Raw genomic sequence first — 15,237 nt, forward strand, 5'->3', positions numbered from 1 at the left:
GGGGGGGGAGTGTGCATGTATGTGTGCCATATATTTTTGTATCTGTTCATGATGCCTCTGTGACATGAGCAGTACAGAGAGACACTGTAGCTTTCAGGGATTTCAAAACCTGCTCCTCAGGAGGCTCTCAGCTGGAACACTCTCAAAAAAAAAAAAAAATCCAAGTACCATTACATGTGGACCAAATGAGAATGTCTGGCAGGAGGAGGCAGACATGAGTAGTTTCAAGACGGAATAGCTTTCTGATCAAGGATTTACCACATCCTAGTAATGTCACTTTGGGCAAGTTACCCACTTAACCCAAAGCAGAAGTGCAGAACTTTTCAGAAGACTGTGGGGGACAGCTGGAGAAGGAGCTTCCTGTGAAGAGCCCAGAACAGTGACGGTCAGGTAACGTTAGCTATTGTTATTACTTCATCCTAGAAGAAACAAGATCCTCGGCTAACTTAAGAACTCACAGAGGATCCGGGCACCAATTCCCTTAAGTTGAAAGGAGAAAGTGAGGACCTGCTTGGTGCTGATCCTGCATTCTTTTACTTAATGTCTACAGTCACCTCCCGGACTGATGTTCTATTCATTTTACAAACTGAGACGGAGGGGCAATGACTCGGGCTAACCTCGCTACAAAATTCTTGCTACAAAATTCCAGCCCTTTATTATGAACAATACTTGGGTAATAGAAGACAGAGAAAAAAATATTTCTTGTCATCTCCTTGTTCTTCACCAGCAAAGATACCCTGAGCTTGCTTCTCTGTAGTGGGGAAGAGCTTTTAGACACCAAGGCAGGAGCTCACCTGCCTTGTAGTACAGGTGCAGCAGTAATTGGGACAGGGCTGCTCAGATGGACACAGCATCACTGCTAACTTAAAAGGGGGTGACAGCTAGGAAGAATCTCCTCTGCTGGCCGTTTACAGAATCCTTCTTGCCTTAGTTTCATTACCTCCAAATGAAGACAACAGGGATGTGCTGCACGCCGTAAAAACATACAAAGTAGGATTTCCGCTGATTATGACAAAGCTAATACCTGGAAGAAGCCAAGGGCCTTCCAGAGGTCAAGCTTAGGCTCAAGGAGCTTTGGTGATTTGGGGCTTTTGATTATCAGCCATTTTCTGCTGAGTTTCTTGTGTGTTACTGTAGCTTTTCCATCATTTATTGGGCACCATTTCCCCTCTACTAAAGGAATATTTAGATAACCTTGTGCTCTAACAGCTATGCACAGCCAGAACCCCAGCTCAAGCCTCCCTGTAATTATCGTCATTGGCAGCATCCGGTCAGGTCCATCCCCAGATGGAGGAAAGTACCTTATCAGAGATACCTCTGTACTTTCTAAGAACAGACCTTAGCATCCAGACTACCTGTTTGAGAAGGCCTGGCAGATGTGCCAATTAAGCTTAACTTCTTCCTTTCCCAAATCTTACCTCTAGTTCCAGATCTCCCTTTAACTATCACCAGAGGCATCTAGCTGTACACAGGTTGCCTAGTGACCGAGCATACTTTCCCCCACCCTGCAGAAAAACGGCAGATAGCTTGAACAGATAGGAGCCACAGGAAAAAAGAAGGCAGTTTTATTTTCTCCCATTGACCTAGCAACTTACAGATTTCTAACATTTTCTACCAATCATGTTTAAGATTGTAGTTGAGCACATAAGATCCCTCTTCTTAGATATTACCCAAATTTAGCCTTTAGTTAATTCATTAGTCACTTCCCTTTTGGGTTGCAAATGGTAATTAACAATTACTGCCCCTCTGTGTGATTCTTATCACCCCTCTGTTTGACCCTGGAAGCCTGACAATCACTGCCTGAGGAAACTCTTACCTGCCTTTATGACCACACAAGAATTCAAGCCTGGTGACCTTGCTCAACCAAGGGACTGCTATTACTTGGGTTTATAACTGGATTCCTGGGAGACTTAGGAGGAACATGGAGAACTTAGAGACGGAGAACAGAGAGGGATAAGGAGGATTTTGACCAGAGAGTACGTGGATGAGATGGAAGATGAGGAAGAGTCAGATGAGGAAGTACCAGTTGGGTAAGAACGATATGAAAAGGACCTAGATGAGGCAGGATTAAGATGAGAGAATTAAGATAGAACTTAGAGGGAGCAGTAGATAAACATAGAGAAAAATCAGGCAAGAAAGGAGCTAGGCATGAGAGCAGACTAGAAGCTTGTAGAGAGAGAACTCACACAGAATAATAAAGTGTGTGAACTAAGGAGTTTCGTGTACATAGATTCATTTCTTTTCATCAAAGATTACTTATCAGCTGGTTGTAGATTCTTCTGGTACCCTGGGAGGGGACTATCGAGGGGCTAGACCCCCATAGGCAGTTGTGTTTTGTTGTGTTTAGTTTTTGGATGAAATAAGCTAAACACATGCTTAGTCCCTTGGGGCAGCACCTGACACACAGTGTGTGCTCACTAGATTTTTTTTTTAGTCACTCTTGGTGATGTGTAGCAGTTTCCTCCAGATTGAAAAATCCTGGGGTGGGGGAAGATCCTTAAAATCTGGGGAGTTCTAAAAGGGGGTCCTTTAAGACTAGAAAATAAATAATTCATAAGTCTCAGGAAGGCCCTAAAACTTACCAAATACACAAAACCTCCCCCTCCCCAAGGTTATAAAAGCACATAAGCAGTGAGGCCTGCTGAGGAGAGCCTCAGACCAGCCAAGGGGCCTAGAGGAGGTTCTCAGATCTGTAGAGCTACCCACAAGTTGAGGCTGGTTGAAGCTTTTGTGAGTTATCACCCATGGCCAGTATAGGCCATCAGCAAGGCACTACCTTTGAGCTATCCCTATTCCTGTAAGTAATTCCAATAAACTTATGGATTCACCAAGTTGGGTTTTGGTGGTACTGTTACTTTGGTCTGTCATGGGCTCCCTATCTTGGGCAAATAGACATTTGCTCATGTTGCCCCAGAAATAGTGCCACACAACAGTTGTCCTTGCTACTTAGAACATGAAAGGTCTCTGAAGACTGAGAAATGCAAGTACATTTCAGCAACTTCTTTTTAATACTGGCGGTACAAACCCTCACAGACCCTATCCCTTCCAGACAAATGTTACGAGTTTCTTGCCTGGCCTGTGTCTGCATTCAACAAGAGAAGTTCTGCTGCCCAAAGAAGAGCAGTGGCCTTAAATTAGAATGCAATAAATGCAGATTCTTTTGTGCTTGTGTGAGGGTGAGTGGATGGCGGCCTGCCATAGTCAGTGTGGATGGGATTCAGTCTGCAGGCAAGGCCAAGTCTAGCTGACCCATCCCTGAGTCCTCACATGCCAGATATCCCACCTGGTGAAGTGGTACATGCCTTTCATCCTAGCACTTAAGAGGCAGAGGCAGGCGGATCTCTGTGAGTTTAGGCCAGCCTGGTCTGATGGGGGAATGTCTTTCTGTATGCTGTGAAAATGTATTGCTCTGATTGGTTGATAAATAAAGCTGTTTGGCCAATGGTGAGGCAGAATAGGGTTAGGCAGGGCATTCTAACTAGAGAGAGAGGAAGGAGAAAGGCAGAACAGAGGAGACGCTGACAGCTGCTGCTGTGTGAAGCAAGATGTAAAGATACCAGTAAGCCACGAGCCATATGGCAAAGTATAGATTTATAGAAATGGGTTAATTTAAGATGTAAGATCTAGCTAACAAGAAGCCTGAGCTATCAGGCCATACAGTTCATAATTAATATGAGCCTCTGTGTGTTTATTTGGGTCTGAGCGACTGCAGGATCGCGGGAGCCGGGCAGGACCAGGAAAACTTCAGCTACACTGGTCTACAGAGTGAGTTCCAGGACAGCCAGGGATACATGAAGCGACCCTGTCTAGAAAACAAACAAACAAACAAAACCCCACATGCCTCTTGGAAGATTACCCCCTGACTGAGCTTGAGTTGAGCCTCTCTGCATCTTCTTCCAAATGTCCTCAATCTTTAGACTTCTGTGTTCAGTTCTGCATAGCTAGCACAACTCTTAAGAAAAGGCTACAACCAGAATCCCCACCCCCAAACTGGTAAATAATCAGATTCAATATTTCAATGGAATTTCTCATGCCCACCATATCTGATCCGGCCTTCAGCAAGAACCCTGTTGTGTCAGTCCAGACAGAAGCCTCCTATTCATCATATCTCCTCTTTTTTTTTTTTTTTCGAGACAGGGTTTCTCTGTGTAGCTTTGCGCCTTTCCTGGGACTCACTTGGTAGCCCAGGCTGGCCTCGAACTCACAGAGATCCGCCTGGCTCTGCCTCCCAAGTGCTGGGATTAAAGGCGTGCGCCACCACCGCCCGGCCATATCTCCTCTTAGTAATTTTCCATTTACAGCTGCCCCTCTACCCCACACTGTGGATGTCTGTGCTGTGTTCAGAACTGAGCCCAGCTCTATGCCAAGCCTTGCTTCCTCCTCTTACTATAGGCAGTTCCTGCCTTTAGAGCTTTAACTACTTCAGGAATGAGCACAAGCATGTGTGTCGACATATCTGCACACACACACATGCATGCACACATGTATGCACATCCCACAGCTCATGAGACTCTCCCTAGAAACACCTCTGAGCTGAGCTAAGGAGTTCTCTTGTTTAGAAGCATGGGACTCCAACCCTCCCACCTGCATTCCCAGCCACCAAGATCACTGACTCCTTTGCACTACAAGCTTATATATAAACAGCACCTACTGTAGTATGCTGGGGACACATCCGATTGAGGAGACTTTTCCACCAGTCTCCGGACCTGAGTCAGTGTGCTGCAGGCTTCTTCCATTTCTCTCCAGATGAGAAACACATCCTCTCTGACACCAGCTCCTGGAAAGGGAAGCATAACATAAGTGAGCAGCTGAGATAGGTGCCCTTCCCCCAAACTCTGCAGAGTCCTAGAAGGCATGGCACATCAACTCACTGAGGACATCTCTGAGCATCCAGTTATATTTCCCCCAAATAATCTCTTGATGAAAGTCAGAACTGGAACCCCCCATGGAAACCTAGGCATGGTGGCATACACTTGTAATCCCAGTGCTCAGGAGGCCAAGGTGGGGGGACTGCCCCAAGTTCAAAGGCAGCTTAGGCTACAGGTCATCAATATTCTTACCCAACTGTGAATCCTGTAAGCTACAATAAAAACCAGCACAGCAAGATATGCCCGTGGGGCAATAGAAGTACACACGTTATAGAAGTAACTAATCTCTTTCTCTTTGGATTTAAGGTCCATTCTATAGAAGGAAACACATGTTTGGTACTATAAATCTGACCAAGAATCCATGGCTGAGGAGCTCACAGGCCCAGGGGTAAACCTACCACTATTATACTGTTAAATGGACCAGTATCAAACTCCCTCTGAATTCACATCTTTATACACATAGATTAATGCAGCTCTCAGACCACATCTGAGGGGATTCCTTGTTCAGTGCTCGGCAATTAACAAGGAAACTCACAATTGGTCAGAGTGCAGAGACAAGTGTTTATGGAGTGCTCGGCCACAAATGGAACATCTATATGACACCCCTCCCTCCAAGTCTCAAAGACCACTGAAGAAGAGGGGGTGGACAGATAGTAAGAGCCAGAAGTCAAGGAGGACCTGACAAAACAGTGTCTCTGGACACAATAGGGTCACTGACTCACAAACTCCCAGCAACTGTAGCTGCCTCCACAAGATCAAGCCAGTCAACCTTTTAGCACAGAGTGGGGAGTGGGGTTGTGAGCCCCCACCCCTAACTGAGGAGTTATTAGCATTTGATGGCTTCTGGGGAAGGGAAGGCCAGTTTTCTTTAAGGGTATACAGCCTTTAGTAGGTTAGCCACACTCTAGTGGATGTCCACATCCATATGAGTGTAGGGGCAGTATAAAGTGGACTCCATGTGGTATATACAAGAAAGAAAATAAGGATACAAAGATGGGAGGAAGTGGGAGAGTGGGATGCTAGGATGGATCTGGGAGGAGCTGGGGGGTGAATGAGGGTGAATCCGGTCAAAATATATTATATGCATATATGAAATCCTAAAAGAATTAATAAAAAATAATATCTATTTTTAAAAACCAACAAGACCAAGCAAAAAAAAAAAAAGTTCCCCTAGAGAAATGCTGCCATCTTCATGAACCACATGTGCAGATGTTGGGATGCACCCAGTGCCTGTAAACATCTGTGGCAGACAGAAGAGTTTAGTATAAATTATACATGATCCTTCGGTAAGGTAAAGAAAGCAGAAGCGTCTCATGAAGGCCACAGTCACTGTCAGGAGCAAGTGGAATTGAGGGATCTATGCAGCAACAGCCCCTGATCCTTCTTGGTTTAGCTGAGGTATCCAGCCTCCTTGAAGTCACTTCCACTGGCCTTTCCTTTGCTCTAAGGATCTTTTACCCTTCTTTTCTGTAGCAATGATCTTTTACCCTTCTTTTCTGAGCTGCTGCTGCTGTCTTAGTGCAGGGTGAGGTTTGGCTGCATGACATTTTTTAAATGGTATGATGTAATTCATATAGACATTTGTGTCTCCAGGGGTAAGTGGTCCAGGTCTGGTCAGCGTTGGTGCACCTCCTGCAAACAGTGTCCTCGGAGGCCAGAAAAGGATGCTAGATCCCTTGGAACTGGAGTTACAAATGGTTGTTAAACACCATGTGGGTGCTGGGAATTGAACCCAGGTCCTCTGGGAAGAACAGTCAGTACTCTTAACCACTGAGCCATCTTCTCAGCCCAACAAAAGAGATCTTAAGTGTATCAATGTGAAAATCCCAGCTGTGGCAAATCTGATAACTTTGTGAGATGAAATCCTCTAAATGATACCTCACATATCTGTATTTCTTCTTCTATGTAAATCTATAATTATCTCAAAAATATTTAAAAAATAAAAAAAGTCAAGACCCACACTTCATCATGCTGCTGTACCACCCCAGCATATCCCCTGTCCTGAAAGTCACACTAGATTCAAGGTGGCTTCTAGAACGACAGGTTGCAGGACAAATATCCCCTACAGAGTCAATCTCTCTTGGGCACCCTTTCCTGAAGTTCTACACCATAGCCTCACTACCCACCTGTGGCCAAAGCCTCATCACAACTGAGTGCACAGTGGCCCTAAGTAAAGGTGGAGTTCTGCCCTAAGAAGGAGTAGGTCTGGATGGCAACTGGCTGTCCCTGCCACATCTACTGAGACCTGTTCTGTGCCCGAGGCACATAGCAGCGTGGAGTAGCATTCCCTGCTAGGTCCCCATTCTCTGCTTCTGAAAGCTCACTGGATCTGCAGTCAGGTCATTGTTTCCAAAGTACACTTCCTCTGCACAGCACGACTGCTCTACTTTACCTCGAAAGAGGGTGGGGTGGAGTCTTACCATCCTCTTCTCAGTCAGAAACCTCAGTAATGATTCCTTCAAGGACTCACGGGGAGGGGGTTTGCTAAGGAGATGCCTCAGTGGCCGAAGGGCTTGCTGTGCAGGCATGGAGACCGGAGTTTGAATCCCTACCGTGCATAAAAGCCAGGCGTGGTAGTGCACATCTGTAGTCTGGTGCTGCTAGGGAAAAATGAAGGGCAGAGGCAGGAGGAGCCCCAGAAGCTAGGAGACCAGATAGCTCAGCACACAGGGTAGCAAACAACAAAGAGATCCTGTCAAAAGTAGTCGGAAGGTAAGGACTGACATGAGGCTGTTCTGTTCTCTGACCTGCACGCATGTGCTTGCTTACCCAGGTGAACATGTACACACACTTTACACACACACACACACACACACACACACACACGCACGCACGCACGCACGCACGCACGCGCGTGCACGCACACACACACACACAAGGGTTTTGTTTTGTTTTGTTTTGTTTTAATTAAAAGAAAGGACAACTGCTGGAGACCTTAGGACTGGTAGTGATTGACAGATGGCCTTACCCATTGCTATTCTAGCCCCACCTAGGCAAGCTCTTAGCCATATCCTGCTAGACACAGGAGAACTACTCTAGGCCCATAAAAAGAACCCCCCAAAACCATCTTCTATTCTGAAGAATGTATTGAGTTGGTTCGGGGGCCACTTTGTCACAAAAGCCAACAAAGGGCTCTAACTGTCGGGTGATAAACGCCTTTGTGGGGTACCTGCCATGGGTCTTTCTGATCAGGAACTCTTCTAAAGGGGCTTAGATAGATATCTTAAGAGTTAAAGCTGAGAGAGAGAAAGGCCCACTGGAAATGTGAGGGGACAGAGGTGGCACAGGAAACCTCGGTGGGTTCTGTGAACTGGAAATTCACCAGTCTAAGTCAGAGGAGAGGAATCCACACAACGCCCTGTGTCCTGACCTCAGAGGACTTCCCAGCTCACACAAAAACAGAAATATCCCAGAGGGTTCAAGGAGCCTTCCACTGTACTGACCTCTGACCTCAGAGTAGCAATTTGGAATTCATTTTAATAGATAAATAATAAAACATTATTATCACCTGGGAGCAATATCACATGAAACCGCACTTCTATACAACTTTGTGTTTGGACTTTCTAAGTATTTTTCTACTTTATCTTACCACGGCCCTGCAGGCAAATTCTATGCACTATTTACAGCTGGGTAAACGGAGGCAGAGGGGGTGCTGTCAAGGATCAACCAATGAATGACACAGCATAGATTACACCAACTTGGGTAGCTTGTTAGATTTCCCTAGAAATGGGCCCTGGAGGCCCTCCCCAATGTCCACTGACCACTCCTGTCTATGTCATCGTTGACAGAAACCACAGATTCTGTAACCAGGGATGGCGACTGGCCACCATTCGGTCTATGAGCACCCTATGTGACTTCCCCACTCAGCCCAAAGGACAGGCGTTAAGCCATCAAGACACTTGTGAGATGCAGCCAAGAAGGACAGAGCAGACGCAAAGGGACACTAGGATCCTGGCTTTCTCATAGGTAACTGGATCGAGTAAGATGGCATTATGGCTCTCATCCTGATACCAGTGACAAGCCCTGACAGAGGACAGCACAGCTTTGCAGCAGTTCCTAGCTCTAGGAGGGGGACAAAGCATGCCAAGCTCCACGTTGGGACTCTAGAAGAATCTCATACTGTTGCCAAATGCAAACCTGAAGTCCACAGGACTCCTGACCTCGGTGAAACCAAGATGGCCCGGCTGCCTGTCTCAGCGGGGAGGTGTTAAGTCGCAGGACTCACTCTTCAAAAGTTTCAAATGAGACAAGGCTTTCCTCTTGCTTACATCTCAGTACAGTATACCCGAAGCCACATCAAAGGCTAAGCCTCCAAGGAGATATGGCAGCCTCCTGTCATCCCGGGGCAGGAAATCAGGGGTGGCCGTGACCAGGTGGTCACTCTCTGGCGAGAACCGCGATTTTCACTACACTGATTGGGGACTGTACTCAGGACACTATCGACTTCTACATACTTCATACACAGGTGATTAAACTACAAATAGCTTTGCAGAAAAGGAAAAGAAGAGGAGAACAAAAACCAGCCGGTGAAAAACCTAGAGTGTACAAAGGAATGATTCGGGATGTAGACAATTAATTACAGGAAACTACACAGGCAGTGAGGAGGGCTGGCATTCTGGTCAGGGACTCTTTCCTTCTATGGGGTTTAGCTAGACATCTGAGAGCGGCAGCCAGGAGAGAGAGAAGCCCACTAGAAACACAAAAGGCCAGAGGATGAGCACAGGCAGCCTCAGGGGGTTCTGTGAATTGAAAATTCTTCAAGCTGAGCCAGAGGAAATAAATCTGCATGAAACCGTATGCATCCTGACCTCTGAGGACTAAGCCAGACAAGACCGGTCTCAGACAGAAGCAAGATGAGCAATCTCATAGAGATAACCAAGAAGGCTCCAACCAAATAGCCCATGCTTGTATCGACCTCTGACCTCTGGTTGGCAATCTGGAGGGTCATGTTAAAACACTAGCCTCACCTAGGAGCGATACCACATGAAGGCGCTGTGAGTAATGAGCACACGGTACTAACTTCTCCAACTGGCTAGTTTGACAAGTTCTGGTGGGGCAGGCAGCGTCACCTCTCTGTCAAATCTTCTACATCTCACCTGCAGGATGAGTCCAGTTGTCGTAGTCAAGTTGATGTTTGCCTTTAGCAAAGATGTGACAACCTACTATGTGTTGATTGTGCTACGTGGGTGCTAAGAATATAGTGATGAACAGGGGAGCATCCCTGATCCAGAACTCAAGGTTCCCCATTATTGTCCCTTCAACACTCTGCCTTTACGACCCTACTCACGGCACTGTCCTGCCAGCCCTCTAGGACCCCTGGGATCCCTATCAGGGCACTCAGCCTTCCGTTGGCCACACTTGGCTAGCTCACCCTTCTTCCAAGGCTCAATCCTCACCCCACCACCATCAATTGTTGAGCAGCTACCCAGAAAACTGAGCTTCTGCAACATCCCTACCTTCCTGCCCATGAAATACACCATTCACAACCACTGTTGCAATCGCTACCATGGACTGTCAACTCAACAAGATCTAGAACAATCTAGGACACAAGGCTCTGGGCACATATGTAAGGGAGTTCATAGTTGAGAAGACCCACCCTAAATGTGGGCAGCACCACCCCATGGGATGGGGTCCCAGATTGCATAAAAAGGAGAACTTGAGCTGAGGACCAGCATCCATCACTCAGCAATGTGGATACAATGTGACCCTCAGCCTCACACTCAGGCCACCAACCAGGCCTTAACCCCACCACGATGGACTGTACCCTCAAACTGTGAGCCAAAATAAACCCCTTCTCCTTTAAGTCACATCTGTCAGCCATTCGGTCACAGCAGAAAGGAAAGTAACTAATACTTCTCTGTCTGTTTACTGCCAGGACAGGCTCACTGCTCTGCTGATGCAGGAGAATTTAAAAAAAAAAATAGTGGAGAAAGAAATCCCACAAATTACAAAATGAAACCTAGCAACAGTGGAAAGCCTGGCTGACTTTAGTCTATCTAAACTTTGTTCAGGCAGGAGGCATGTTTGGAAAAGCCCAGGATACACCAACTTTGGAGAATCGGGACTATGATAATGACTCATGAAAGATCCCTGCAGACCTTACCCCCATCCCTCCTCTCTTCTTAACAGGGGAGGCATGGCACACTTCCAGGCTCCTCTATATCCCCCCTTTAATAAGCTATCTCCTCCCCTCTAGGTACCCATGCATCTTCGTGCAGTGTGTTGTAAGGAGGTACAAGAACCTGGAAACTCCAGTTCTGTTCCTTGGACTCAGATCTGCACCTGTTGCACCGCCGTGGACTGTTGGAGCATATTCCTGGCTGTCACTCCAGCCTCAGTTCCAAGGAACACAAAGAGGCATGAGCCAGTGCTGGTGCCGTTAGTGTACACATCGTCTCCAGTCCAGTCTAATTTAAGGCAGTCCCTCACAAACAAGAAGCTTATATTTAGGAGACAGCTGCTCACAACGAAGCTCATCCCGGCAGCCTGGCCTCCAGCCCTGCTCCTGTCTGCATTGCGCAGTCGCAGCTGCTGCTCTGGCTGCTCAGGCTGCTTCCGGCAGAGGGTTTGTGATTGTCTGGAGTACAGAAACAATGTATCTGCTTGCTTTGTGCCCTCCCTATCACTCAGCCCAGGACCAAGAATTGTTATTATATTTAACCCTTCCTTGCTTTTCTTTGGCTCCTTACAAGGACACATTTACTTACCACCTGCCACTTTCTCTCTCCTGGACTTGCCGGGATCTGAATGTATGGCTACCACTACTGCACGAAACCTTCCCCAGTGGTACATGGGGAGTCCAGACATTAACTGTGGCAGTACCTCAATTCTGTCTTATTCCAGGTCTTGCACTATGGTCTAAGGATTGTCTTGAGTACCTAAAATGCTTTGACTCCAAGGTCAGGAAGGGAAAAACAAACAGAAACAAAGTGGATAAGGCACAGTCTGAGGGACACTCAGTGCAGCCCTGGAAGACAGTGGTAGACAAAAGCACTCGTGGTGACTTTCAAACCCCAGCCCAGTCCCTGGGTGGCCTTTCCCCATCCCCCAGGACTCCTGAATGAAGGACTGATCCAGCTGAGCAGCACCTTGGCTGGGGTCTATTACTCCTATTTGGCCATGAAGATCTAAAACAGACCTTAACATAACCATGAAAAGGCTGTGTACATCAGGAAAAAGTAGCAAAGAGTTTTGTTTTCAGAAAGTAATACATTTTTAAAATTACAAACTGTGATAAAATTATAAACTGTGTTAAAACTCCCAAGAGACCAAAGGGAACAAATGAGAAGGGAGATTCAGATGGAGAGAGGGATGGGAGGGTAGGACGGAGGAGTAGGATGGAGGAAGGATAATTAACACTAAGGATGTTAGGAAGAACCATGTTGGAAACTGTGTTATAAGCTTCATATATATATACATATATATATGGATATATATACACACACATACATACATACATACACACACACACACACACACACACACACACATACACACACACTCTATATAGAAGCATTGAATTGGAATTACTCTACAAAGGAGATTTTGCTCCTACCTGAAGCCATAGGCGGTCAAATAAAAAGCCCAGTGCCAGGTATGGGATACTTCTCCTCTAGTTGTTGACCAGAGACCCCCAAAATAATACAGGATCTTTCCGTGGCTCTTAGTTGCCCCTTTGAACTTGACGGTGAGACCCTGTTGCTGAAGCTAGCACACACACTGGTCACAGGACATAGAGAAATCTAACTGGGACCGACCAGGAACCATCCTCCCTGCTGGCTAGCTCTCATAGTACTAGAGACCCTGTGTGAGCTGCTAGAAGAAAAACAGTCATCAACAGTTTTTACCCAGCTGTGAACCCTACCAACTACAAGAGTGACTGATGTGGCCCGTGAGTGCAATGACATGAATGTTATGGGAGTAACCAATCACTTTCTAATTGGATTTAAGCCTATTCCACAGGATGAAACACAGGCCTAGAACTGTAACTCTGGCCAAGAACCTGTAACTAAAGAGCTCACAGACCCTACTATTATTTTATCAAATGGCCACAGCATCAAATCCTTCTCAATCCCTATCTCTCTGCATGTAGATTAATGCAGCCCTCAGACCTCGTCGGAGACATTTCTTGGTGCAGTGGGTGGTAGTTAATGCAGAAACTCACTACTGGTCAAGGGGCAGAGAGTAGGTGCCAATGGAGTGTTCAGCTACAACCTATTGTGGTTGCCTACACAAGACCTGTACAAGTTCCAGCCAGTCAGTACTGTAGCATAAAGAGGGAGGGGGCTCATAAGCCCTTACCCCTTACTGAGGAGCTATGGACAGGTAATGGTCTCTAGTGGAGGGAGATGCGGTTTTCAGTTCCAGGGTGTGGCTGCTAGTAGGTTGAGCACACTCCTGTGAATGCCTCCACACACAAGTATACAGGCAGTACAAATGGGACTTAGTAAGTTTCTTTTCATTTTAAGAGGATACAAAGTTGGAGTGTTGGTAAGGTGGAGCTGAATGTGAGAGGAGCTGGAGTAAACATGATCAAAGTGCACTGTAGGACATTCTCAAAGAATCAATAAAATATTTTACAAGAAAGAAAATTTCCCAGAGACCTAAAATTACTGTGGGGGTATGACAAAAGGGGGCCACATTACATCCATGTAGGGTAGGAAGTAGTACAATCAGTACTTTTGTGGTAAGGAGAACATTCTTAGTGACCTATGTTAAAATGTTGTGCTGATTAAATGTTGATCAGTGATTAAAACCTGCTGGCTGGATCTGGATTCACGACCCTAATGCCTTAGACACCGTGTGGCATGGCACTCAGTCCCTCTCTACAGAAATGACTCATTAGTTAATTTAAAACAAATATAGAGTTATTCCATCATTCGGGAAAGAATCCATGCTCTCTTGAGCCAGGGAGTATGTATGTTTCATAATGGGCCGTTGTGATGTCTCAGCAGCAATTCCAAACACAAAGAATGGGCAATTCGAGCTCTAGGTGAAGGTACAATGTGTGACTCTCTGCTGGTTCCCCACCCCTCAGAACACGGTAAAATGTCATCTAACTGTCCGATGATATCCACTTAGTGAACCTGAAAGTAACCATTTCCGCTCTTAGGAGACACACCCCTCACTAAGAAGCGCCCGCCCAGGCTCTCGGATGGTCCAGGTGAACAGATGGTGGAGACAGGGACCGACGGACTCCTGCCTTGATGTCGTGATGAGACGCAGTCAAGGGGCCCTCACTAGAGCCAGAGCCAGTCTGTCCGGACTTTCGGCCTTCTCAGGGGGGAGCTAAGCAATCTCCTGGTTTTGTTGCTGCTGTTACTGTAGTCTTTTGTTCGTTTTGTAAGTCCCCAGCCTTGGGTATTTCACTACAGCGATAGAAAACTGCCTAAGATATCTGACTGTGATATCCTTACGGATGGAACTATGTTTATCTTTTTTTAAATAACTAATACGTCTACGACACTTGGCTAATACCTCCAAACAGACTATTCTAAAACCGCGTTTTTGAGAGTCCTCTCTTTCTCATCGCTGCACACCCCTGAGCCCAGCAAAGCTCTTGACTTTTACAAAACACATCTGGAGAGCTCTCTCAGCCTGAAATCAAAGCCAGTTTATTCAAATGTAATCAGGATTCACACTAGCTCCCTTTTTCCTAGCAACTCAGTTTAAATTTTAAAAGACCTTTGATGAATTTCCCTCCACCTCCTGTGTCGTCAGGTGATGCCTGCAGGATACTTGCACCCACTCAGTCAGTTCTGAGATTGATTGCAATGGCTGAGCTAAGACTAGAACGGATCTCACCACTGTCCAGCATCGAGTGGACAGGCCGCACTGCAGCTGGAAGCCCTAGACGAGGAGCCCAGGCCAGAAGCCCAAGATGGAGACAGGAGTACAGCGGTCCCTAGCCATGGGGGCTCACTCTTAGTGAGGGGGCAAAACCTACAGAGCCATCTGATCTTCAAAGGTGTGAATGAAGGGCAGAGGAGAGGGAGGTGAGGTGGATGGTTCTTACATCAACTGGGCTCTGGGAGCAATGACTGAAGAAGGAACTGAATCATAGAGCAAAAGCAAAAAAAAAAAAAAATGGAGCTCTGAGAGTCTGGGGTCTCTTGGTTCGGAGCCTTGTCATCTATTTCTTTGAATTTCTTTGTCTTCACCCTAGTGAGACTTTAAATCCCATAGAAGATGCTCGATAAATCCTCACGGACAGAGGCCTGTCTTAAGCAAGGAAAAGAAATTCAAGGCACTGAACGGGCAGGAGGAGCAGGAGTCTGGAGATCATCTCGTCTCTCCACCTCATAAACCATAACGCGGCAGCGGCTTTGGAAGGACGGCTGTTCCGGCCTCGTCAGCTGAATTAGGCTCA

At 46.5% G+C, this 15,237-nt stretch overlaps 1 protein-coding gene across 1 annotated transcript in view; it reads right to left on the bottom strand.

Moving 5' to 3' along the window:
• Positions 1–15,237, bottom strand: part of Vwa3b (von Willebrand factor A domain containing 3B) — a 180,197-nt gene that overhangs the window by 110,995 nt on the left and 53,965 nt on the right. Inside the window, 1 exon segment of the mRNA XM_059281386.1 lies at positions 4,652–4,777. Coding sequence (XP_059137369.1) covers positions 4,652–4,777 — 126 coding nt within the window.

Source organism: Peromyscus eremicus, chromosome 16_21 (genome assembly GCF_949786415.1).
Source record: "Peromyscus eremicus chromosome 16_21, PerEre_H2_v1, whole genome shotgun sequence".
Taxonomy (NCBI): domain Eukaryota; kingdom Metazoa; phylum Chordata; class Mammalia; order Rodentia; family Cricetidae; genus Peromyscus; species Peromyscus eremicus.